We start from the raw sequence: 24,428 nt of genomic DNA, 5'->3' as shown, positions 1-24,428 counted from the left end.
ATCATAACGAAAATCTTTCTTTCTTTCTTAATCTTCATTTTCAATCCAAGTCTATCATAACATTATTTGTCCTAATGTATGTGGTACACTTTCCTTTTTTAATTTTTGTCAAAACAAATTTCATATTTTTATATTAGAAATAATTAACTTTAAAATTCTCATTTTTATCATGTGATGTTTTATGGCCACCCAAATGTCTAAGAGCGCGTTTGGACATAAATATTTTTTTCCTTTTTTCCAAAAATATTTCATTTTTTTCGAAATCAGCATTTGTTCATAAATTTTTAATTTTCACTTGAAGATACATTTTGGAAATTTTCGAAAATTTGAAAAACTCCAAAAAATTATTTTTCAAAATTTTCACTCAAATCACTCACAACTAATAATTCTTAGTGGGCGTTTGGACATAAGAATTGTAAAATTTCAAAACAGAGTGAAAAATTCTTTCAAGTGAAAATGGTATTTGAAATTTAGAGTTGTGTTTGGACATAAATATAATTTTTGGTTATTTTTGAAGTTTTGTGAGTGATTTGACTTAAAATTTTGAAGCTTTTTGGAGTTTTTCAAATTTTTAAAATGCATCTTCAAGTGAAAATTAGGAATTTTATGAACAAACGTTGATTTCGAAAAAAAGTGAAAATTTTTTGGAAAAAAAGGAAAAAATTTCTTATGTCCAAACGGGCTCTTACACTGTGTTTGGATCGTTATTTTCCATCGTTTTATAATGTATTGTATTGTACTGTACTGTATTGTATCGTTTTGATGGATACAATGTTTGGATAGACTGTATCGTTTGTTGTTGTTAAATAACATCTTTATTGTTTGGTTTGACTGTATTGTATTGTATTGTACTGTACTACTAAGTTTACTAAAATACCCTCACTTATTTTAAATACGATGCTTATTAAGAATTAATCATAAAAACAATTTATTCATTTGACCTCCGCATCTTCCTCACATGGAATCATCATTCTACTATAATAGCGAAAGCCCCAAATTGATTTCACACAAACAAACAAAAAATTCACAGCCCCATCAAAACAGTATAGACAACGGACCTTGAGTTCCTGACCTTTAATGTAGCAAATAATCCATAACTTGAAGTGCATAATATAATAAAATTTCTAGCAACATGACATATAAAATTCATATCGATCTAGTCAAAGTCTATAAAATCCTCAATAGCTAATGCACAAAAAATATTTAGTCTAACTCAATTGCCAGGTGACGACATCAAGGTCAGTAAAAGAAATTTGCGGTCTTCCAATGGATACCCAATCACTGTGCCGCACAAGTCTGCATGTTTGCAAAGAAAAATATAAGCTTTCATGTGCATACTAGGCTCTAAATCCAACACTTGTACCATTTGCCATATCTCACTCTCAGGAATGGGTGGCATAGTTGAAAGGCAATTAATTGCATTAACCAAATTATCCATCTCACCTCTCAACATAGCAGTCATGCCTTCAAGATGATCATATTTAGATTTTTTATTCCTGCTAGAAGTCGGTACCTCTAAATATGCATTCGATTTACGTGCTTCCTGAGTTGATTGATATTGCTCATGTTGTCCATGTTCCTCGATATTTTTCAAAGAGGCAACATTCATGGAAATTAGTTCATCTACCTCATCAATAGTTAATGAACTATCACTTGATTTTCTCAAATTATTATGAGCACCCCTTTTTACCATATCTGCTCCAGTCTCAGCTTGCTTTCCAGTAGCTTTATCCCTTTCATATAGCTCAATTAGTTTATCATAATTTTTAATCGGCTTGTTTCTCCATTCACCAGCTTCAGGCTTAGCCTACACAAAAAAAGTACAATATAATAATGCAGAAAATAAGATAAACATTATAAGATGCAAAAAAAGAACAAAACTGCTAAAAATAAATGTACCTGTATTAATTGATCCCATACTTCAGATTCAACATTCCACATATTTGTGTTGGAATCCCATGCAAACCCGCTCATCCCATTTTGAAAGGTGTCATAATACTTGCTAAATTTTGTTTTAATATTTCTCATTCGTGAACTCTCTCTTTGATAAAAACTTTATCTGAAAATTTTGATTGCATCTCTTTCACTATATTGTCAATAGTGTGTGCAGTAAAAGTTCCACCAACATGTTTCCAAGTGTGTGCTCATAATAGAATACATCAATTAAGGCATCATCCATAGCATTTGACCAAATACAAACAGAAGTGTTATCTGAAAGATTTGTATCGCTTGAGGATGTCTTTGACCTTTTCGGCATATTGATAACTATATAATTAAGAGATATTCATAAGACTTAATGAAAAATTTATCAGACATTATTTGTAAGAGTTATAAAATAAAATAAATGCATAGTACATAATATATTTTATTCAAATAATAGCCGAAATTACTTTCAAACAACATCAAATAAATAAACACAAAAAAATTCGTTGACTTTTTCTCTCCTAGAAGATTAAACTTGATAATTTATCAACTCCCCCTTCTAAACTCCTCATTACTTTCCCTAGGATTTGGTGGTTCTTCATGCACATCATTATCATTCATAAGCTTTGCATCAACTTGTGCAAGTAACTCATTATTTGGATCTGCACCTCTTAAGTAGTTGTGCAAAATACAACATGCAAAAATAATAAGCTTTTGGGTTTCAACACCATATGACGGTTTAGTTGAACTAGAAATTATAGGAAATCTCTTTTTAAGAACTCCAAAAGCTCGTTCAATAGTATTACGCAAAGATGCGTGTCGCAGATTAAATAATTCACAAGGATTTCGAGGTGGATTTCGTGAATACTCTTTCAAGTGATATCGCTCCCCACGATAAGGCGTAATAAGTCCACTTCTCAACATCAATCCAGCATCAACAAGATAGTATTTTCCTAAAGTTAAAAAGTAAAAGCTTTAATTATTTATTCATCACATCTAACTTTCCCTAGATAAATATATGAAATATTTACCTTCTGGAAGTTTTAGCGGGTCTTGTCTATTTAACGCTTCTTTCATGATTCTTGAATCAGATGCCGTCCCTTCCCAACCAGCCAACACATATGTGAATTTTAAATCAAATGTGCATGTAGCCAATACATTTTGTGTTGAATAATCTTTTCTTCCACGGTATCTGGGTGTTTCACGTTGTAAAACTTTAATACGTATATGTGTTCCATCAATCGCACCAATACAATCCTGACATTATTATAATAAATTATATGCAATCAACCTTGAATTTAGCTAAAAGTTCAATAAAATTGTATTTGTGTTCATCTTAAAATATGGGTAAAATCTTGGGCTGCTGGCAATTTCAGAAGGAACTTGAGAGCCATCAGGTTGTTTAATAAATTTTTCATATAACTCCAAGATTGCTCGTAGGACAATATGAAAATGACGACTAACCGACTCCCCAGATTGTCGAAAGATGAAAGCTAACTCGCGATTCGTCGTATTATGTGCTAATAGGTAAAGTGGTTTTGCAACTTGCTCTTCAATTGTAGCTTGAAGTGTTGGTCTAAGATCACCCTCTCTAACTAACATCTCACATAGATCGGTAAAAGCTAAAGGAATCATTCTTATAATATTACGACAAAGTTCAGTTGAGAATAAATGACTCAATAATTCATGTCTAACTTGTTCACTTTCCAGTCGTATACCATGTGTGATTGTACGTCAGTCATTTTCAATTTTACGTACATAAGTCCAAAACCAAATAGCTACTAAGCAAGCAATATATGTAGCTAAAGAGCTCACTTGTTCCAATATCTGTCTATTATTTTGATTATTCCGATCAGCCATCTATAATAAAATTAAGTGAGATACATCAACCAATTAACTACGTAAAATAAATATGAACCGAAAATAAACTCTTCTTCATAGAACACATTATGAAGTATGAAGGAGAATTCAGATACATACTAATAGGATTGTACAAAAAAGAGAATTCTAGTCAAATATTTCATCACATTACACTAAATTAATTAAGTAAATAGAAAAATATATAAGCAAATTTATTTGTTAAAACAGAAGCCACACATAATTCATGTTTTATATTTTTTGTCGGTTTTGACTGTATCAAACTAATAACTTCGTGCTACACTTTAAACCTTGATACTAACTTGAAAAATTATATCACCAGAACATATAGTTTGCAAATATCATAGATGAACTAACCAGAAAAAATACACAAGAAAAGAGATGGAAAACTACCGTATTGTTTGAGAAAAAGTGTTATTAATAAGTTATGGAGAAGACAAGGTACGAAATTGAATAGATATTTAGAAAAACAAAATTTCAACCAAATGTCACCATATAAATTATTTCAGATTTTTGGGATGCAAGCAAAGATAATGCTGTAAATATTATTGTCGTGTATATAAATAATACCTTTTTCAGCCAGTTTTTTCTAGGCACTTATTATTTAGAGGAAAATTCCCATAGCAACAGGGGAATTAATTAAGAAAAGAGATGAAAACTAACCTGTAAAAACTTTGTTGGAAAGAGACGAAAACTAGGGAAGTACATCGTTGACTAGTTGCACGGCAGAAAGAAGATGGAAACAAAGTACTTATTAGTTTGGTGAATATAATACAAATAATAGGGTAAAGGGTAAAATTGAAATATAGAATAATAAGTGTGGGCATAATTGGAAAGGAAAATACGTAACAATCCCACCACACCGATTTGATTGTTTCATAAAATGGGGTTTTTCATTGTTCCGGAATAATGAATTTAACAATACGATACAATCAGTTTTATATTAACAATCAAAACAAACATTGTATCTGAAATAACAATACCATACAATACAACCAAAAACAACCATCCAAACAATACGTTAAACTCCATACTCAATTAGAGTGCACATAAATTGAGACTAAGGAGTATCTCTTATGCCTTTTACCATTTTCTTTCTCCTTTACATAAAATTGTGGGGTTGAAAATGGGGTTGGGGGGGGGGGGGGTGTTGTGTGTGGTATCTTTGTAACTAGGGAGTAGTACAAAAGCACTTTTAGCAAAGGTCAAGAAAATGCAACCCCCAACTCAATCAGCATGCATACAGAGTCAGCTCAGTCCCCATTCTGATGATGGCCGCTTTGGCCGCCAAACAACACAAAGTCACAAAATCAAAACAAACAACACTTCCTCCTCTGCTCACCTTCTATGACCCTTTCCCTCTTCTCTATTCTCCTTGGTTTCTGTTCTCACCTATTTATTTTCTCAACTTTCTCTCTTTTGCATTCGCTGAAAAGAAAGAAAAAAGGTAAAGACTTTCTCTGTTTCTTTTGCTGTGTAAAAAAAAAACCATTTTGAAGAAGAGAAAAGGGTGTCTTAAAATCTTGATATTTTATAAAAATGGGAAGCAAATGGGCTAAAGTGAAGCTGGCCTTAGGTTTGAATCTTTGTACTTATATTCCAAGAACACTTGATAATGATGATGAAGATGATAGTTCTCCCTCTGTTTCTGAGCCTGAGAAGAACTCCGGCGCCGCCCTTATCTCGCCGGCGACGGCTGACATCCAACGTGCTCCTCCGGCCACGGTGCCTCATGGGTCGAAGTTGTCCAAGAGCTTTAGTAGGTCTTCTAAGGTATATCTTTGTCTTGAAAGCTTTTTGATAAGTTTTGGAATTCTAGTATTTATTTGGTCAGTATGCAGATGTGTTTGGTTGGTAAGAAAATTTTGAAATTAATTTGTTTTGGAGCTGAGTAAAGAAGATATCTATCAATCTAGTAGTACCAGTAATAGTTTTTATGCTTTTCTTTAAGATTTTTGGTATTCATTTTTTGTTTCTTTCCCTCTCTCAATTTGGATGGAGTTACTTTTGCTTCTTTATTCTTCTATTTATGTCATGTAATATGTGGCAATCCCCTATTTCCTTTGGTAGATTTTGATTACCTGTTGTCTGCCTTTTTATGATTGGTGATGATTCATGGTACCCAAGTACTTAATCTTTCATATTGACTAAATTCTTACGGTGACTAACAAAAGAACAGAAGAAATGAAATGGTAATACTAGATAGAAAGTTTACCATAATGTCATTTTGTGTTTGTTATATTTGACTTCAAAAATGTTGATGCTTCCCCTTTAGTTAATTGAAAAGAAAAAAGCATAGTCGTCGTTGTATGTACAATTTGAACTCTTTTTCAGTCTTTTAGCATATTGATTTAGGTGTCTTCTGTTGCCAAATCACTCACATGATAAGTCTATTCAATTTTTTAACATTACTAACTTGAGAATTTTTTTCTTGTGTTTACTTCATAACTTTTCAAGTTGAGAAAAGTGAAGAGATCGACTATTTTGAGCTCTTGCATGTGATTTGTTCGTAAAAGCCCCTTTTGCAAGTGTGTGACTCGTTATAGCATCTCATAGATATTCTTTTCAATAACTTGGAAAAAGAGGTGGTTGTTCAGCAGCTTGCTTATTAAATATCCGAAATATGTATGCACATTTTTTCCCATTTGCTCATGTTGGTAGTCGGTTTCCATCCTTTATTTACATTTTATGATTTCTCGAAGTATAAAATGAACGCGTCCAAGATAAGGCCTGCATTTACTATATGTGTCCTTTTCAGGATCTTTGTTATTTTCTTTCACTAATAGAGGCATTTTACATATCTTGGACAATTTGAAAGGTGGCTTTTTCTGCAACTATCTTTGTAGACTCTTCATCTTAAAGTTTACATACTTATCCCAACCAAGAAAGGAAGCAGGAAAGTTGTGTTTCTCTTTAGCACAGTTTAGGTCATTGGCAGGGCCATAGATCTATTTTGTGGCTGCTGAAAGTGGCATAAGGGAACAAAATTTTGATCAATAGGGATGCTAATCATATTCTTAATAAGATTATGGATGGCCATCTTTTCATCTTGTTAATTTAGATGCCTTATGTTGTCATACCACTACTGTTGCTATGTCCTCAAGCTTCTTTAAAACTGAACATATAATCCATTTTTGATTGTGAAATGTGCTTTTAACCCAACTACTGTGATGTACAAACGGCGGCCCTTTATTTCTCGAGGAGATTAATAAGTTTAAGCTCAAGTTGCAGTTTTTTTCTAATTTCTTTTGTGTTGGTGATCTTATATGGAGCACTTTGGCCAAATCCTCTATATTCAAATGCGAGCCCTTTTAGGAGTACTATTTGTCTGGTAAACCAGTAGTGTTCAGTATGGGCAGTGCATGGTTCTCTGCAGGCTTAATTTCGTTCTTATGACATTGAAAATGTTATTGGCGTTTCTTGTCTTCTAGGACTGTAGTGTATTACTGTAATAGTTGCAGAACTAAAAATATTAGTTTATGCATATCTACTGCAGTTTTTGCCTCATATTGTCATGGTTCTTTGCATTATAGTATGTGATGCATTTTTTCTGATTGTACCTTTTCCCACAATTTATGCTATCTCATGTCATTAAATTGTTTTTACTATTCTATTCTTATCTCACCAGTTAGTAGTTTCAACTTGCAGAGAACGTGCTCTATATGCTTGGCTTCAATGAAGCGAGGGGATGGTCATGCGATATTTACTGCTGAATGTTCACATTCATTTCACTTCCAGTGTATTGTTTCAAATGTAAAACATGGAAACCAAATTTGCCCAGTATGCAGGGCAAAATGGAAAGAAATCCCTGTTCATTTTCTCAGCCTGGATACTCCCCTTGGGAGGGCTAGAATCAATCCTGTAGGCTGGCCCCAAAATAATGCGTTAACGACAGTAACACATCGTCCACCAGTAAGTCGTCCAACCCCCAATCGGCATATTTCACCATTATTTCAGGCTCCCGAGCCTGCCATCTTTAATGATGATGAACCTGTGGGTCAACAAGTTGATTCTACTGACAAAAGTGCTTTACATGAGAGTTCAATAGACATTTGTGACAGTAGAGCTGTAAAGATTGAAACTTTTCCAGAGGTTCCCGCTGTCCCAAGGTCTATACCTACAAATAATTTCTCTGTATTAGTTCATCTCAAAGCTCCTGGTTCAGTTTCGGTTCAAGATCCCTGCAGAAACGAGGCTAGTTTGCCCAAAGTATCCCACACGCCTCGTGCCCCTGTTGACCTTGTGACAGTTATTGATGTAAGTGGAAGTATGGCTGGCACCAAACTTGCACTACTAAAACGGGCTATGGGTTTTGTGATACAGAATCTTGGTCCCAGTGATAGATTGGCAGTAATCGCCTTCTCTTCAACAGCTCGCCGCCTCTTCCCGCTTCAGCGGATGTCTGAAACAGGACGGCAGCAAGCACTACAAGCTGTAAACTCCTTAGTTGCTAATGGAGGAACCAATATTGCTGAAGGCTTGAGAAAGGGTGCCAAAATAATGGAAGACCGCAGGGAAAAGAACCCAGTTGCTAGTATAATTCTGTTGTCTGATGGTCAGGACACATATACAGTCAATAATCATGGTAGTAGTAACCAGCAGCAACCCAATTACAAGTTGCTTCTTCCCTTGTCTATTCACAGCGGAGACAGTTCAGGGTTTAAAATTCCAGTGCATGCTTTTGGGTTTGGTGTGGATCATGATGCTTCATCAATGCATTCAATATCAGAGATTTCAGGAGGGACCTTTTCTTTTATTGAGACAGAAGATATAATACAGGATGCATTTGCTCAATGCATTGGTGGGCTCCTCAGTGTCGTAGTCAAGGATCTGCAGGTAAGCATCGAGTGTCTTCAAACAGGAGTCCAGCTTGGCTCTTTGAAAGCTGGAAGCTATCCAAACTGTTTAATGTCTGATGGAAGGATGGGATCAATTGATGTTGGAGATCTATATGCCGATGAAGAAAGGGACTTTCTGGTTTCAATCAATATCCCCGCCGAATCATTGAGCCCAGAAACTTCACTTTTGAAGGTTAAGTGTGTCTATGTGGATCCTTTTACGAAACAAACGGTTACCCTCAGAAGTGAAGAACTTAAAATAAAGAGACCTGAAAAGGTTGTACAAGAGCGTGTTTCAATCGAAGTGGACAGGCAGCAGAACAGACTCCGAGCAGCTGAAGCAATGGCTCAGGCGCGAGCAGCTGCTGAGAAAGGAGACCTAGTTGGTGCAAGTTCCATCCTAGAAAACTGCCGAAAGTTGTTGGCGGAGTCAGTGTCGGCTAAATCTCAAGAGCGGCTCTGTATTGCACTTGATGCTGAGCTCAAGGAGATGCAGGAGAGAATGGCAAGCAGACATGTATATGAAGCATCAGGAAGGGCATATATATTGTCCGGACTAAGCTCACACTCATGGCAGAGAGCAACAGCACGAGGTGACTCTACAGATGGATCAAGTCTCGTCCAAACCTATCAAACCCCATCAATGGTAGAGATGGTAACTCGCTCTCAGGCTACACTACTTGGTAGCCCATCTGCTCAGAGATTTGTTCGACCAGTATGGTCATTAGCATCCCAGCCGAAACCTAGGTAACAGTACATAACCAGGGAGGGTTTCTAATCATAAGAGGTTACAAATGTACTTCATTTGTCTCTTAGTATAATTAGTTTTGGGATGGAACTAGAGAAGTTTTTTAATGTCAATATATTCCTGTCTAATCTTGTAAAGGACTAAACTTTGATCAAGGGGAAAATGGTAAGGGTAAAATATAAATTTTAGAAAAGTGGGGGGATGCACTAGTTAGGTTATTGCTTTTTTGTTGCTTTTCTTTAGAATTTTGTAGTTAGTGAGTGATGTACACAAGCAGAGGCGGATCTAGGATTTAGAGGTTGCGGGTGCCATACTATTTTACGAACATAGATATATTGCTATTTATATGATCAAAGTAAGGTTTTCATTTGATCGGTTTGATCCATGTTGAGTTTCGATTAGGACTATTCATCTTTTCTGAGTTATATAGACAAATCGAACACGCGAAAAGAATTGATATTAATAGTTATGACAATCTAGAGCAAAGTATAAACTTTCAAGATATTATTACATCACAAAAAATAGGAGAAAATAGTTTGAACCAAAATTAATAACTTTAACATTCTTGAGAAGATAAGAAAAGACTTACCAATTTAATGACCCTAGAAATTGAAACTATAGGAGAAAATAGTTTGAACCAAAATTAATAACTTTAACATTCTTGAGAAGATAAGAAAAGACTTACCAATTTAATGACCCTAGAAATTGAAACTAGTTTAATCCTGTATATTTAGCAAATTGTAAACAATGCCAATACATTAGGCACATTTACACCAATACATTTGACTGATTCTTTTCCTTTTCTTTTTCTTCAATTAACTGAGCAACCAAAAAATGTTAGGGAAAATTAAAATAGAAATAATTAACACAATGCAAATATGTACATAGTACATATAGAGGACTCGAAAAAGCAGATGTGGAGAAAACGTTTTTGTCTATGAGCTTTAATTTTGTTTTGGTTGTTATTTGATTAAAGGAGTTGCTTTCTTTAGTTTAAAAATGAAAAGGATATTGTTATATTTAAAAAGGTAAAGAAAAATAAGGAAATTCAGAAGATGAAAATATATGAGGCTGAAAGCCTAAAATTGAAGCTCAAAAAATTTAAGTATCTAAGGCTGCAAAGCCTAAAACTGAAGCGATATAACTTTTAAGAGTAAATGTTGAATTGGATTCGAACACGAGCATCTAGATACAAAATCAAGTACTTCACTAGTGGCACCAAACACATGTTCGCTAATCCGGGTGCCATCGATTGGTATATATCAGATTTCTTCTATATATACACAGAATTATATAAGTTTCGGTCGAAGGTTGCGGGTGGTGTGGCACCCCGTACTCCCTTAATAGATCCGCCCCTGTACACAAGGAAAGATTTGTCTCAAAGGAAAAATGGGTATGAGTAATTTTGCGGGATCTACCCTGTGAAATTTCATCTATATATAGGTGAAGGTGATCCTATACAAAAATTAGTCTTTTTTGCATGGCTTCTTGAATTGTTCCTTTTGCTTTTCTCTAACTGTATGTAAATCAGTTGCTTTCAGGTGTCTGGAAAGTTTCCTCTTTTATTCAAGATTCCAATTGGCTTAATTCTAATTGTATAACGACAAGCATTGACAATGCAAAAGCTAGTCAGCTTGTCCAAAGGCCTTTTCTTTTGTTTCTTTTTAAACACACACACACACACACATATATATATATATATATATATATATATAGGTGTGGGGGTTTTACACGGAGGAGAGATTGAGTTTTTTTTTTTGGCAATCCACTAGGCAAGCGCCTAGGGCTAGTTTTTTATTAATAAAAGAAAAGAAAAATACAACAATTAGGAAAATTACAAATAAGGGGGACAATATCACCGATATTGTTACCCATATGCCTTGGCTATATGATCACTCCTTTGCGCCTCACATTGCCTTATGATGGCAGCCTCATGTAGAAGATTCATGGTGTAGCTGCCGGCAAAGTCTCACGAGGACATATAATCTTATAGCCGTGTGGATATTTTCCAAAGGCATAGGACCAAGGCAACACAAACCGTGTTAAACCTTACCTTACTAATCCTATTGAGGTATAAAAAATAAGAACTGGAAAGTAAAAAATAAGATTATATTAGATTACTAAACCTTACCTACTAGCCTGCATGTAAAAAATAAGAACTGGAAAGTACCAAATATTCAATAATCGTCACAAAGTTTATAACATACTCTGTGATGATATTACAAACGAGTATACTAATAAAATGATACAATAGAATGTAGTAGGAATTAAATTCTTGTCTCTTCTTGTCCATGCTCAAGACTTCAAGTTGTACCTCTTTGTCGTCTTCATCAACCCGCTTCAAAATGTATTAAAAAAAAATCATTTCTATTTTGAACGGTTGGACCTCGTGGATGTAGTTGGGGCAGCCTGTTTTTGTTTGGCAACTCTCATTGGAAGTCGTCTAACATTTAAAAAATCACTAACCTTGTCGTCCCAACTATTTTTCCTTGTATGAGATTTCCTATTTTTTCCGCTATGCATAGGTGATAAATCACCTTTTCTTGCTGCCTCTGCCCTGCACTGTTGTAACATTGCATCTTCTTCTCCTTCTTCGAAAATTTCTCTCCCCAAGTTCACAGGATGTGGAGCATTTTGGACGACATCAAATGTCACCGAGGCATTTTCACCTTGTGTATTTGCAACAATTACCTTGTTTTTTTGTTGTTGTATGCCTTGATTCCTGTTTTTAACCCCGCAGCTAGTGCGAAGAGCATTACTATTAAGAGAGTTTACTGGTTTGGGACTTACCATGGCGTCGAGTAATTTTCTGTCCTCCACAGTAATCAATGACTTATTTAAATCATGTTGCTCCTTTCCAGCCATTGAAGGCATCATTAAATCAGTTGAACTGGTTGCATTTTGTTGTTGCTGACCATTTTGTTGTCCTGAGATTGAAGTCATCAGTGCTGCCCTTGATGTGCTCGCAATTTGCTGCTGAAGTCATCAGGGCTTGCAATCTGCATCTGCTGTCCAGCTTCAATGCTTGCAAAGTATTTCTGCTGATGCTGCCCAGATTTACTTGCTACTGCCACTACCATCGAGTTGGCTTCAGTTGTAGTTGCTTCACTACGCTGCTGCTGTCCAGTGGTTGACACTGCTGCTGGATAATTTTGGTTATTACGTGTTTCTGCATTTTGGACTACGTTTCCAGCTGCTGCATTTTGGCGAGCAACAACTGGAGAGTTCCTGGGAATGAAAGCTGGTGCATTGAGGTTTAATGTGCTTTTTTGGCTCGCTGTTGGTAAACCATCTGGTTTAGGCAGTGTTAGTGAATCGAATTCTTCACCTGCACTCTCCTGATCGACCTCATGATCTGTCTCTTCAGATGAGTACCCATAAAAACCATCACCCCGGTCCTCTTCATCGTCCTCCTCACGTTGGTCAAGCCAAAGCTTGGATTTGATAGCCATCTCCCTCACCTTTGCTTGTATGACATTGTTGTTATTCCCAGTTGACAGCATAAGCTGCCCAGATTCACCTTCAAATTCCCCAAAAGACTCCACTGATTGTGAAGGTATTTCAAAAACCGAAGTGTTCAAAGTGACAAAAGGTTGTTTAACCACAGAAGAATTCATCATCATTGCATTTTGTGTATCTTTGATGATTTGTTGGACATGAGGATTGGAAAAGTGAGGTTTATTGGAACTGTGTGCCTCAGTCTTTTGCGCATCAAAAGGAATAATGTCCTTCGAAACAAATTGTCGTACCTCTGTGTTCTTGGAATGTTGCTGTTGATTGCTACTGACTGGAGCCTGTGATTGCCATTTTTTTGGAGATGTATTCCTCATCATAGCTACAGGTGCATCGTTTACCATTTTAGCTAGATCCATGTTGGAAATAGTCTGTGTTGGTGTAGCTGCTACATGTATTTGACTTGGCTCAGCACTGTGATTATCAATACTTGCGACCCCAAGTGGAGCATCTATGTCCTCTGTATTTTGCTGCTGCTTTTCACCACCTGTAGAACTGATTTTTCCAGCTATTGAAAGTGTGTCATCATCCATATATTGCTCCTTATTTTCAGCGTCCTTTGTAGAAATCTCCCCCTCATTCACCAAAGCGTCAAAAGAGTTCGAGATCCCAATGACATTTGATGGTGCAATCTGATTTTGAGGACCTGAAGTTTGCTTCTTGCTAGGTGATTTATTCACCACTGAGACTGAGTTCAACTTTTGAATTTAAAAGGATGAGAGTGAAAAAAAAAACTATGTCAAAAAGCATGAAATTAGAAAGGATTAAAGAGGGGAAAAGCTAGGTTAAAAAGGGAAAAAAGAAGCAATCTTTATGACAGAGTGATGGTAAGAGGACTTTGTGCTGTAGTTGTGAGGCTGCATGGTTTAGTAGGGGAAAAGTTAAGAAGGATGAAAGGAAAAAAGAAGCAATCTTTATAATTCATGACAAAATATGATTCTGTGCTGCAATTTTTCTCTCATTAATCTGTGGCCCATTCATTATGATTTATACCCCAACTTTCTTTAATCTTTTATAACTCATGACAATGTATGTTAGCCATGTCATAAACTTTACCACTTCCAAGAGAACTCTGTCCACCTTTCTTCATTGTTACTGTTATAAAAAAGATATATTTTAAAATGTTAATTTTTGTTCACATAATTTGACTTTTGATAAACAAAACACGACAACTAATTTGTGACCCAAGGTGTAATTCTCTTTCGTATTTTGAACTTCAGAACTTTTCAGTACAGCGTTTGTTTGAGGGGAATCTGAGCCTTCCTACTTTATTTTTTTGATATGGTAACAAACACAACAATAAAACTCTATTGCTATAAACCCTAACATTTGGTTACAAATGGAAGGTCCTTCATTAAACTCTATTGATGAAAACAACAAAATGAGACCCCTATTGAACAAGAAAATGGATAAGACTAATATGCCCAATTTTGAAAACTGTACCATCCTGGACAGATTACCAATTTGAATAATTCAAAAAATAAGTATCTGAAATCCCTAACTTGTCAGGCTTCGCTGAAATTGGACACTGGGTTTCACAGAACACTTCCATAAATATTCACATTAATGCCACAGCTGACTTTCCTCTGGATAGGTTAGGTTGTTTCAGGAAATTTAAAATCCCAAAATTGGCTACGAGTCACTTATATTCAGCCTTCTTAGAGCTGCATATACAACTAAAAGCATACACAATGCAACAGCCGATCAAAAAAATTTCACCAGTTAACTCAAGGAAAGGAAGAGCTGCACTGCTGGTATATTATTGCTAAAGCGAATCCCTACGAGCTCCAAAATTATAGCACAAAAGAATCTAAGTAACCTTTTCGTTGTTTTATGAGCTTTCCTTTGGCTTAGGGATTTTTTTATATTCATAATCATTAATATCCACCTTCTCCTGCAAAGCCTGCAAAGGACAATAGGCATCAAGGTAAGCTTAAGAAAGGAATTCAACACAAGCACACATGCACACTTGAGGAGAATATTTGTACCTTTAGTTCTTCCTCCAAGTTAATTTTTTTGGGGTTATATGCATTGACAGGTCCAGCCCTGGAAAGAGCTTTTCTTGTTTCGATGATTTCCCACTCTTGATCGTCCTTTACTTTAGCAATATCCTTGCTGAACTACAAAAGTTTGCACCACTTAGTCTCGAACCAGGGCAGAAAGAAGGGGACAACATCTTAAAAGACATTCATGAGGCCCGCATATGGCATGAGAATAGGGAGAACACCAAAAGCTGAGAATTTTGCTTATCTATGAACTGAAGGGTGGGCATGAACCACAGAATTACATCCAGTGAGGGGTAAGAGATGGCTTATTTACCGTCTGGCCCTCATATTGCCCCGTAGATTTGGGCGGACTGAAATAGCCCATTAAAATTAAGGGCTGCGCTTGAGCTAGAGAAATTTAATCTAGCATGATGTTATTAGTTAGTAGCACTAATGAACTATAGACTATAGTAAGTTATTATTGCATTAGCAATACACATACATACCATCATCACCATAATGATCCAGAAGACAAAAGCACTATAACATCAGTGTATGAAAAGATAAAAGTACAATGATCCAAAACAAGAAGATATACATGGAATTTAGGTCAAAAAAGTAAGTGAATTTTTCAACTTGAATTATTGTCAAACTTTTTCTGCACCATCAATATACTTTCACCTTTTGACTTATTACATTTGCTTTGGCATTTGTCATACTTCAATGATGATTCTCCTCCAAATATTAGTTTTTTAAATAAGTTAATTAATTTCATAGAAGACATCAAGAAGACGCAAAAACTACAATGCAAGATAAGGAACTAACAAAGTCCAAAAAAAGTTTCCGGGGAACTAACAGGGTAAAAGCTAACTTCAACCATATAGTTACCTTTTACAGTGTTAACTATGCAGGGTAAATGTATGTTAGTTAGTTTTGTTCTCTGTTGATGGCAATATTAATTATAAATCTAATGGACTATAAATAATTCATATTCCAGCGCTATTACGAAATATAAGGGTCTGGGATACTTGAAGTTATTTGGACAAGCTATGTTTATATTCCTGCAAATTTAACCGTCTGTTTGCATGTTTGATTGTCTAGAATGGCCAGTTTAATCCTTTGAATATTGGAGTCACAAAATTGAGGAAAGATTCAGTAGTCCCTCCAAAGGGTGCTACCATTAGCCCCATTATACATGGCTCCGTCCTCTGAATTTGTATTATTGACGAAATAACAGTCAGAATGGCTGGAAGAGTGAAAACTTATTACCATTACATGAGATGATAATGAAAAGAGTTCTCCATGCCTTTTAATTCTCTTTATTTCTTGATATTTTTTCTCTTTCCCGCAAAGATCATGCCATTATATGAGATAAAGTCAAAATGAACCATAGAGAAAATAAAAGAGAGAAAAAGTTATAGTAATAGGTAGGTCATTGTTGTGCTTATCATCAGCTGCAATAGCTTCTTTCTTCCACTCATTGACTCTTAATGCTTTGATATATGTAAAATCCTACCAAGCACAATAAGATCTACCCATGAACCACTACGAATCATCAATACACAGCCCTTAATTATTTCACGAATAGGCAGCACCGATCCAAAGGCTAAGCAAGCACAACTTGCAAGTTGTCCAGGTGGAAGGTGATTTGAATAGGCGAGATATCATAAGCTAGTAGCTACACACGATATAGTGTAACCGCTTAACTCTGTTAGCAATACTAAGATAAGTCATCTTACACATTTTGAAGGTTAGTACTTCTCATAATAATATGCAACTAATTTTTTTGTTTATTTTTATAACCGTAGTATCCTGCCAACTCGCGTGTACCTCGATTAAGTCCACGGGATACCTGTTAACTGCCACCAGCACAGGTACATGGTAACTCTGTCCACCACGGCTTGGATAGATGGAAGAGTGGTTTTGCCTCTACTTGGATTTGAACCTGAGACCACATGGTTCTCAACCCACTTCATTGACCACTAGGCCGCTCACATGGGTGCAACAACTAAATCTTATCTATAAAAATCCACAGCGCAAGAACACAAAAAGACCAAAACAAAAAATCACCATGGATGCCATTCCACTCATCAATCATTCAGGATGAACCTTCTTTTTTCGGGGAAAAATCTCATTACACATGCTAGAGTATCATTGACCCTAAACCTTTAGGGGTCGTTTGTTATGATGTATAAGAATAATGTTGAATAGAGTGTATTAGTAATGCAAGCATTAGTTATGCAGAAATTATTTCTTATCAACTGTTTGGTGTGGTATTAAAAATTAAAATGCGTTGAATAATTTTAAAAAAAATTAGTTGTTTACAAAAATGCTCTCCATATTCTTTAGCTTTAAAGGACATCAAGGACAATTTTGTCTTTAACCATACTAATGCATGCATTAATAGCCTTGGTATTGCTAATACCATGGTTTGCTATGTATTAGTTATACATAGAATAATGCCAAATATGTTGTATAACTAATACTTGTATTAGTAATACATAGATTGAAAAAGTGTACCAAACAATAAATTAGTAATACCAAAAGCTAATGCATGCATTATTTTATCTAATACATCCTACCAAACGACACCTTAGAGGTTTCACAATCCCATGCCCCCTACGGAGTTGAAGCTACATATGAGTCTGCAATATCTAAGACCCATATCGATTAACATGTAAAGGTCCTCTCCATCTGACTTCCTCAACCTATGGACTCAGATGTCTAAGAATTACCCAAAAATTAAATAAAAATTACTACATTTTAGCTACTGCCAAGGAAGCAGCAACTAGGAAAGCTTTGAGAACCCAGAGAAAAAAAGGCATCAAAAGGAAAGCAAAGAACTGCGACCTAGATATACAATACAAGTAAATCAAAACAAAGCAAAGAAAATAGAATCCAAGTCCAAACTTGCAAATGCAGGTAGTCATAAAAGGACTAGTTGGAATACTTTTAAAACATGAAAATATGACCCTACAAAGAGCCTCCACTGTAGCAGAAAGGTAGACAAGGTAAACAAGGACAAATTACATAAAACAGGCAAACCCCCTTAACCAACATGTTTTCTGAGCTAGGCTCAAACACTTGTCAGGATTGTTGGTAACGACTCTTACATAACCTATGGGAAGGCAAACTATTTTTAGTTGTATCATTTCATAAATGTGCCAACAGAAAGGCAGGACATGCAAAAACTTAGAATAGGTTATGTCAGTTTGTAAGAGTTACATGAACATCAATTGAGTAGTTTGACATTAAGTATAACTAACCTGCCTTGCAGAAGTTGGCTAAGACCAATAGATCCAAGCACCGTTAGTGAGATCATAGGAAGTCCATATCTCATAAATGGCGATTTCCTTCCCAATCTTTTGTATGATGAAGTTGGGTTCTGAACCTTGGAAGCAGAGGAGGCTGCACGCTCATTTACTTTATTAAGCTGACTCGTCATGGTCTGAGCAGTTGTCATTGGTATACGTCAGGAGGTCCCCTCCTTCACAATCTCCAACTAGGCAAGAAGTTTATAATAATCAATCAAATATTTCCGGGATTTCCTAATCAAAACATGAACTTTCTCTGTTCACAAATTAAAGGTTTTTTTTCTCCTCACAATTGAGAATTAACAAACACAAAATTTAGCACAGCTCAGCCATCAAACTCCATAGGAAGTTATTTGCAAAAGAATGCAATGCCACCCCACTATACATTTTTGACATCATCTTCCACAGTAACCATTGAAGAACCAACACTATATCCAATTCAGAATTTGTCCATCAGCTTCTATACTACTTTGGTCCCACTTATTTAATGGGTTCAAGGCGCACTTCGAAGAAAATAGTTACAGGGCACACAAATTCGGCACTTTCTAAGACCAGAATGCAAAACTTGCATATATTTCAAACGAAGGAAACCTATTGAATTCAATTTCAGAAATAGAAGTCCTTCATTGACAACAGGCACCAGCAAATAATTCAATTTAACACTACTCAATTGAGATGATCAACACCGAAAAGCCGTAAGAGAAACTAAAGCATATGGAGAAGGCAGAAACAAACAAATCAAAGAACAGAAACTAAAGCAGAAAAACAAGTAAATATAAACAGTGAGATACCTTACCAAATAAAAGGGTCAGAGGGTATAATCGAGAATCCGAGATCGAAGACAACCAAACAAGGTAGGGCAGGCAGGCGGCGCACGGCCGAAAGGCAGGTTGATTTGCCAATGGCGGTGAAGGATTATTTTTGACAGATTCTGGGAAAGAAAAGCAGGATCTTTCGTCAGAAATGAAATACCTCTCAAAACTTAAATTCCTATTTTCTTTCTCAATTTTTTTTTTTGGGTTGGAAAATAGCTAAATGAGTGAGTCAAGATATATCAGGCCTTTTTAATATTTTAAAATTAGTGTATTTGTTTGCGTTTTATGCGGTTATTAAAAAAATAGTAATGTTATAACTTCTATGAACAAAAGATGCTTACTAATCGTCCATGTTTATATGATTTTACCATATTTTTTCTCTTTTTATGATTATCTTAAAACAGTATTCGAAATTTTTTTATAGTAAAATCTTTTTATGATTTTTTTAGATCTTATATATATATATATATATATATATATATATATATATATATATATAATTAACGGGACAAATTGTTGGTATCCCCGGTTTGAAACAATTCGTTCAAAATCATTTAGATCAATATATGTTACTTGAACGCAATTTTTTTTAAAAAAAAGAACTAATGAAAAAAGAGAAAAAATGATAAAGTAAAAAACTGGGAATATAAATCTAAGATCGATTGCTTTCTTTTCTTTCACTAAGGACTTTTTTCTTAATATTTTATTTTTTACTATTACTTGCTTATACATATACTCCCTCCGTTCTAATTTATGTGAACCTGTTTGACTGAACACGGAGTTTAAGAAAAAAATGAAGACTTTTGGAATTTGTGATCCTAAACAAGTCCAAATGGGCCCAGAGTATTTGTGTGGTTATAAAAGCTTCTCATTAAGGGTAGAGTTGTAACTTTAAGTTAAATTGTTACCAAATTTAGAAAGGGTTCATTCTTTTTGGAACGGACCAAAAAGGAAATATGTTCACATAAACTGAAACAGAGGGAGTATTTCGTAAAGTTGACAATTTTTCAATTCTATCAAATAAAAGTTAATAAAAAAGGTGAAAAGAGAAGGATAGAAACAATACAAGAATTTGAAGGGGAAAAAAGGATCAATTCAATGTATTTCTCTCTTATTTGAGTACTTATTCATCCAATCCTTCTTCCTTTTTAGAACTTTAAAATATGGAGTTTCTGTTCGTTTCTTTCTTCATTTTCTTCACCCTCAGTTTAACACAACCTACTGATCTAGACTCGAAATCAAATATTGCACAAAACATGCATGTAGTGAACTTCTTCAATAATAAATGAAGACTCTTCAAGTAGTATAAACCTCAGAAGAATAGGACCCTTTTTATGAAGACGCTTTATGGTCAATCTTCTACGATATTTGGTGTCATAATAGGCATCAGAAGAGGGGGGGGGGGAGAGTTAGTTGTTGAACGAATGCTTTGCTAGGTAGCAATACATATTTAAATCGAAAAGTAACTATGTGAAAAATAATCGAAAGAGAGGAATAAAATTAGGGGGGAAACAGAAGATTAACTAGAAAATGACACAAATTTTTAACTCAATAAATAAAGAATATAAATAATTTCTAACCGGAAAGCCTGAACATTAAATTATTTATCTTTCTTCATCTAAAAAATAATGCAACAAAAGAATATAATTTTAACAATATATACCTTAGTGTAGTTATTCTTTCAACTCCATATATAGCCCTTGACATAAAGTTGTTGCAAGAGTAAGTCACCTATAGGCTTGGTAAAATTCCTTTCTACTCTGCCTCTCACGATATCATATTTATTAATTATCGAGTTTGCGTCGTCTATAGATGTTTGATGATAATGTCGGCATATTTTCAATATTTCCTATAGAATTGGATATTAAAAAAATTAAGTAACCAAAAATTATCAAATTAAAGACATATTCATTTGTCAAAAAAAACATGAAATCAACAAAATGATACAATTTATCGATGTATTATTACCTCTGGCGCTATTATAGTGCCATAAAATGCTCATTGCTGAAGTACTGATGAGTATACTTGTGGGTCACCTATAAGGTTTGAAAAATAATATTTCTTTCTATTTTTCCGCCAATTTCTCTCTTATCTCTACTTTTTCTTCTCTCTCACTCAACCCCTCGACCACAATGGTTTCCGGCGGGAAGGACAAAATCAAGCTTCGATTTTGGGTGGAATCATCTCTATAGACCCAACGAGCATAGTTGCTCAGAACGTGTCAATTTTGGTAAATCCTATTCTTTTTTTCTGTTTCTTACATTTGTGATTTTGAGGTTTGTAGAATGATTCGTTCATGTGCATGTTCAAGATCTATTGGGTTGTGTATAACCATATCTTATGTGTGTGTGTGTGGTTATATTTGCTTATTGGACTATCTTTGTGCAATGTATTTAGAATGTCGTCGGACTGGCGACCTAATATTTATTGATAAACCTGTGGTCGATTGTCTTCTGGTCATAGATGTTTGCTGGAATTGGGGCTTATTTTTCTTGTTCTGATCATAAGTTTCAAATTATTAAATGTGACATTACATATTTGCATGTAGGTAACATCAAGAAGAAATCAATTGCTAAGAATCATATTCCTTCGACAAAGAAGGCAATTGCACAACCTTCAAACATGAAAGGAAATGCAGAAACACAAGAAGCATCGCCAAGTAAAGAAAATGCCGAGCCTTCAAAAACTGCTACTAAGAAACGAAATGTAGATATTGTAGACATGTAATTTTTTATCCTCCCGAGTTTTTACACATTTTAGCTTCTAGATATTTAGTTTAGGTCTAATATCGTTGTTTTAACTAGTTTTGACTCTTTTACTTTATTTTAAGAACAAAAATTGAAAATTACAAAAATAGTTCCATATTTCCCTATTTAATTCACATATTAGATATATTACTCCGAACCTATTTTATTTTAATATAATCTTTGAAAATATCAAAAATAGTTTCAACTTTAATTTTTAATTTAATTTTAAATATAACAGTATATTAAAATCAATTAAGAGTTATTTTATATCTTCTTATAAGTATTTTTAGAAGTAAATTAAATTTTTAACATTTTCTTAGTCCAATTTTATAGATTTAGAGCCCAATTCAAACTTTGGCCCATATTTTTATCTTACCCTAATACATAAAACCTAGACACATTAGACCTAAAACCTTAGAGAGACCAAGACCTCACAACCGTCCACCCTCCCCCGCCCCACAAAAATCCTAAGCAGCGTGACCCTGAACAACCAATGACCCCGATCTCCATCTCCGACACACCCTAAGCCACGACCCATCATCTCTCACACAAAGAGAACCAGTCGTCGTCGCAACTCCACCCCCCACTACAAAGCAGCGACGCTCTTCTCCTTGACCTCATACCAAATGACCTTCATCTCCTAACTCACTCTCAACCAGATCAAACACCGACTAGCAGAAATCTGGGCAGAAAATAATTAAAGAAATCTGGGCAGAAAATAATTAAAGAAAAAAAACGGGAGTTTAGGCTTTTGATTCTGACTTTTATTTTGATTTTCGTTTCATTTTTGATTTCGAACTCAAAATATATAATGAAAATTTAGGTTGTTCTTTTGGTCTTGGCTTCCGAAATGAAGCGGAGTTGAAACAAGTGTTTGATTGTTGGAGTTGTCGTCCGGGGTGCGGTCCATTGGTTTCGTTCGAGTTGGATTTGCTATTTTGAATTCAATTCATAGCTACGTATTCTGTCCATGGACTGCCAAAATTATATTAATTGCAAGATCATTTTTCAGGTTCATCTCTTTGCACCCCGTTTATTAATCCGTGAGTTTGAACCTGCTATGACTTTAATCTTGGTTAGCTTTACTTTGTTTGATTTGTTCTTCGAACGGTTGAATTAATGTGTTACGATTTTGATCTTGGTTAGCTTCACTGAATTATGTTTTATAAGATATGTTCTATACATTTAAGAATGAAGATATGAAAGAATTTTGCTTGAAATGGGACGTGGGGTTGGATTAAATAGAATCAATTGAATTTGAGCATGAGTTGAATTTTTCTCTTAGTTAGTTCTCTTTTTTTTTTATTTATTATCTATTACTTTTATTATTATGTCACCCGCTAGTAGCATGCTTAGGCCGCCATCACTTGGGTAGGCAAGCCTTATGATTCTTGTTAGTTTTGAGGTAAGAGGTCGTTCCCTTAGATAAATTTATCCGGGGAATGCCCCGTAGACTTTGTATATATTTATCCGGGGTATGCCCCGTAGTATTTGTATTTGGAGGCCGAAAATAGAACTTGTAGTATTTTTATTTTATTTTTTCTTTTATTTAGGTGGGGACGACCTCGAGCCTCTTTTGTGTGTTTTTTTTTTTTGTGATTTTACCTCAATTTAAATGGTTTAAAAGCCAACTAGATCGAGTATGCAACCGTGACTTTCACGAGACTTGGGGAGTAACTAACACCTTCTTCCCGAGTCAAATGAACCCCCTTACCCGAATCTCTGGTGCAAACTTAGTTTTAGAGTTCAAAGTGTTTTAAAAGGAAAAATCATTTCTAAAAAATGATGACCTGGCACACCGAAATCAAATATCAGGTGGCGACTCTGAAAAGTCTTTTTGAACACAATTTTTGTCACGTTCTAATTGGAAAAAACTTTTCAAGCTTAACAAATCTTTTTATTTTTAAGAGGGTTAATGAGTGGTTTTAAAAGGGGGTGTGACAGATATTTCTAAAGCTTCCCCTAATAAAAGAAATGCTTAGTTTTCTAAGCGTGATAGGAGGAAAAAGAACAAAGAGCCATCAAAGTCTATCAGTAAAAAAAAAACAAGATCGAAGTCTAGATTAGTTGACGAGGATATACCTGTTAGTAATGTTTCAAGGAGGTCAACATTAAAGGGTGTTGATGGGGAGGAGGAAGAAGTCTTGGACATAAATTCAGCACAAACTCAAATAGAAGAGCAGGTTTCCGAAAAACAATTGTCAAAGAAGAAAAGGATAGTAATGATGAAGCTTTAGGTGGGGAGGATGACGAAAATGATGATGATTCTGCTTAGGAGGTTGATAAAAATGCTGAAGAAGAAGAAAAAAAGAAGAAGAAGATGTAGTAGAAGAAGAAGATGATGAAGATAGTGAACAACTTGAAGATGGTGAAGATGAGTTGGAAAGTGAAACACAACAATAGTTGAAGGTGATGGGGATGCTCTGTCAATTCATGTGTTTGTAAGGGCGATCAACGCATCTAAATATAAAATCAGGACGTTTCTAAAAAATCATAGACGTTTCCGGCCAAGATTAATGTGAGGTCTAGGATCGATTTATTCCATGAGTTCAAGGATAAACTTAGAAAAGTCAAATTGATGGAAAAGTTTAAATAGTAGTTTTTTTGGACGGTTCGCAAAACTTTCAAAGTACTGGATACAGTTCGATGAACAACTTGTCCATTCCA

General features: G+C 35.0%; 3 protein-coding genes across 4 annotated transcripts; 1 reads left to right on the top strand and 2 right to left on the bottom strand.

The window, feature by feature from the left end:
- Positions 1–2,469: 2,469 nt before the first annotated feature.
- Positions 2,470–3,558, bottom strand: LOC104225722 (uncharacterized). Its single transcript, XM_009777583.1, has 3 exons — positions 3,388–3,558; positions 2,955–3,180; positions 2,470–2,876 (listed from the first exon to the last, which is right to left on the bottom strand). The coding sequence occupies exons 1-3, from the start codon at positions 3,556–3,558 to the stop codon at positions 2,470–2,472; spliced, it is 804 nt and encodes a 267-aa protein (XP_009775885.1).
- Positions 3,559–5,006: 1,448 nt separating this feature from the next.
- On the top strand, positions 5,007–9,759 carry LOC104225719 (E3 ubiquitin-protein ligase WAV3-like). The gene is made up of 2 exons (XM_009777578.2): positions 5,007–5,574; positions 7,450–9,759. Exons 1-2 carry the CDS (start codon positions 5,341–5,343, stop codon positions 9,388–9,390), a joined length of 2,175 nt encoding a protein of 724 aa, XP_009775880.1. The 5' UTR covers positions 5,007–5,340; the 3' UTR covers positions 9,391–9,759.
- A 4,652-nt stretch (positions 9,760–14,411) lies between these two features.
- Positions 14,412–19,199, bottom strand: LOC104225720 (uncharacterized). Of its 2 annotated transcripts, none has more exons than XM_009777580.2 (4): positions 18,991–19,199; positions 18,152–18,387; positions 14,889–15,015; positions 14,412–14,803 (listed from the first exon to the last, which is right to left on the bottom strand). In XM_009777580.2, the coding sequence occupies exons 2-4, from the start codon at positions 18,346–18,348 to the stop codon at positions 14,732–14,734; spliced, it is 396 nt and encodes a 131-aa protein (XP_009775882.1). In that variant the 5' UTR covers positions 18,349–18,387; positions 18,991–19,199; the 3' UTR covers positions 14,412–14,731. The 2 variants fall into 2 exon arrangements, with proteins under 2 accessions (XP_009775882.1, XP_009775881.1); XM_009777579.2 differs by having other exon boundaries at positions 18,996–19,197.
- Positions 19,200–24,428: the final 5,229 nt, after the last annotated feature.

The sequence above is a fragment of the Nicotiana sylvestris genome, chromosome 5 (genome assembly GCF_000393655.2).
Source record: "Nicotiana sylvestris chromosome 5, ASM39365v2, whole genome shotgun sequence".
Lineage (NCBI taxonomy): Eukaryota > Viridiplantae > Streptophyta > Magnoliopsida > Solanales > Solanaceae > Nicotiana > Nicotiana sylvestris.
The sequence above is the reverse complement of the archived record's forward strand: the minus strand, read 5'-3'. Positions and strand labels throughout refer to the sequence as shown.

What these genes read in the sequence shown, in the direction of transcription:
- LOC104225720 (XM_009777580.2), bottom strand. Translation starts at nt 18,348, where the DNA reads ATGACAACTGCTCAGACCATGACGAGTCAGCTTAATAAAGTAAATGAG. An exon ending in AGCCAACTTCTGCAAGGCAG is followed by an intron (nt 15,016 to 18,151) that starts GTTAGTTATACT and finishes TTTGTAGTTCAG; the next exon opens with CAAGGATATTGCTAAAGTAA. An exon ending in ACTTGGAGGAAGAACTAAAG is followed by an intron (nt 14,804 to 14,888) that starts GTACAAATATTC and finishes TGTCCTTTGCAG; the next exon opens with GCTTTGCAGGAGAAGGTGGA.
- LOC104225722 (XM_009777583.1), bottom strand. Translation starts at nt 3,558, where the DNA reads ATGATTCCTTTAGCTTTTACCGATCTATGTGAGATGTTAGTTAGAGAG. An exon ending in TTCGACAATCTGGGGAGTCG is followed by an intron (nt 3,181 to 3,387) that starts GTTAGTCGTCAT and finishes TAATAATGTCAG; the next exon opens with GATTGTATTGGTGCGATTGA. An exon ending in CCCGCTAAAACTTCCAGAAG is followed by an intron (nt 2,877 to 2,954) that starts GTAAATATTTCA and finishes TTTTAACTTTAG; the next exon opens with GAAAATACTATCTTGTTGAT.
- LOC104225719 (XM_009777578.2), top strand. Translation starts at nt 5,341, where the DNA reads ATGGGAAGCAAATGGGCTAAAGTGAAGCTGGCCTTAGGTTTGAATCTT. An exon ending in GCTTTAGTAGGTCTTCTAAG is followed by an intron (nt 5,575 to 7,449) that starts GTATATCTTTGT and finishes TTCAACTTGCAG; the next exon opens with AGAACGTGCTCTATATGCTT.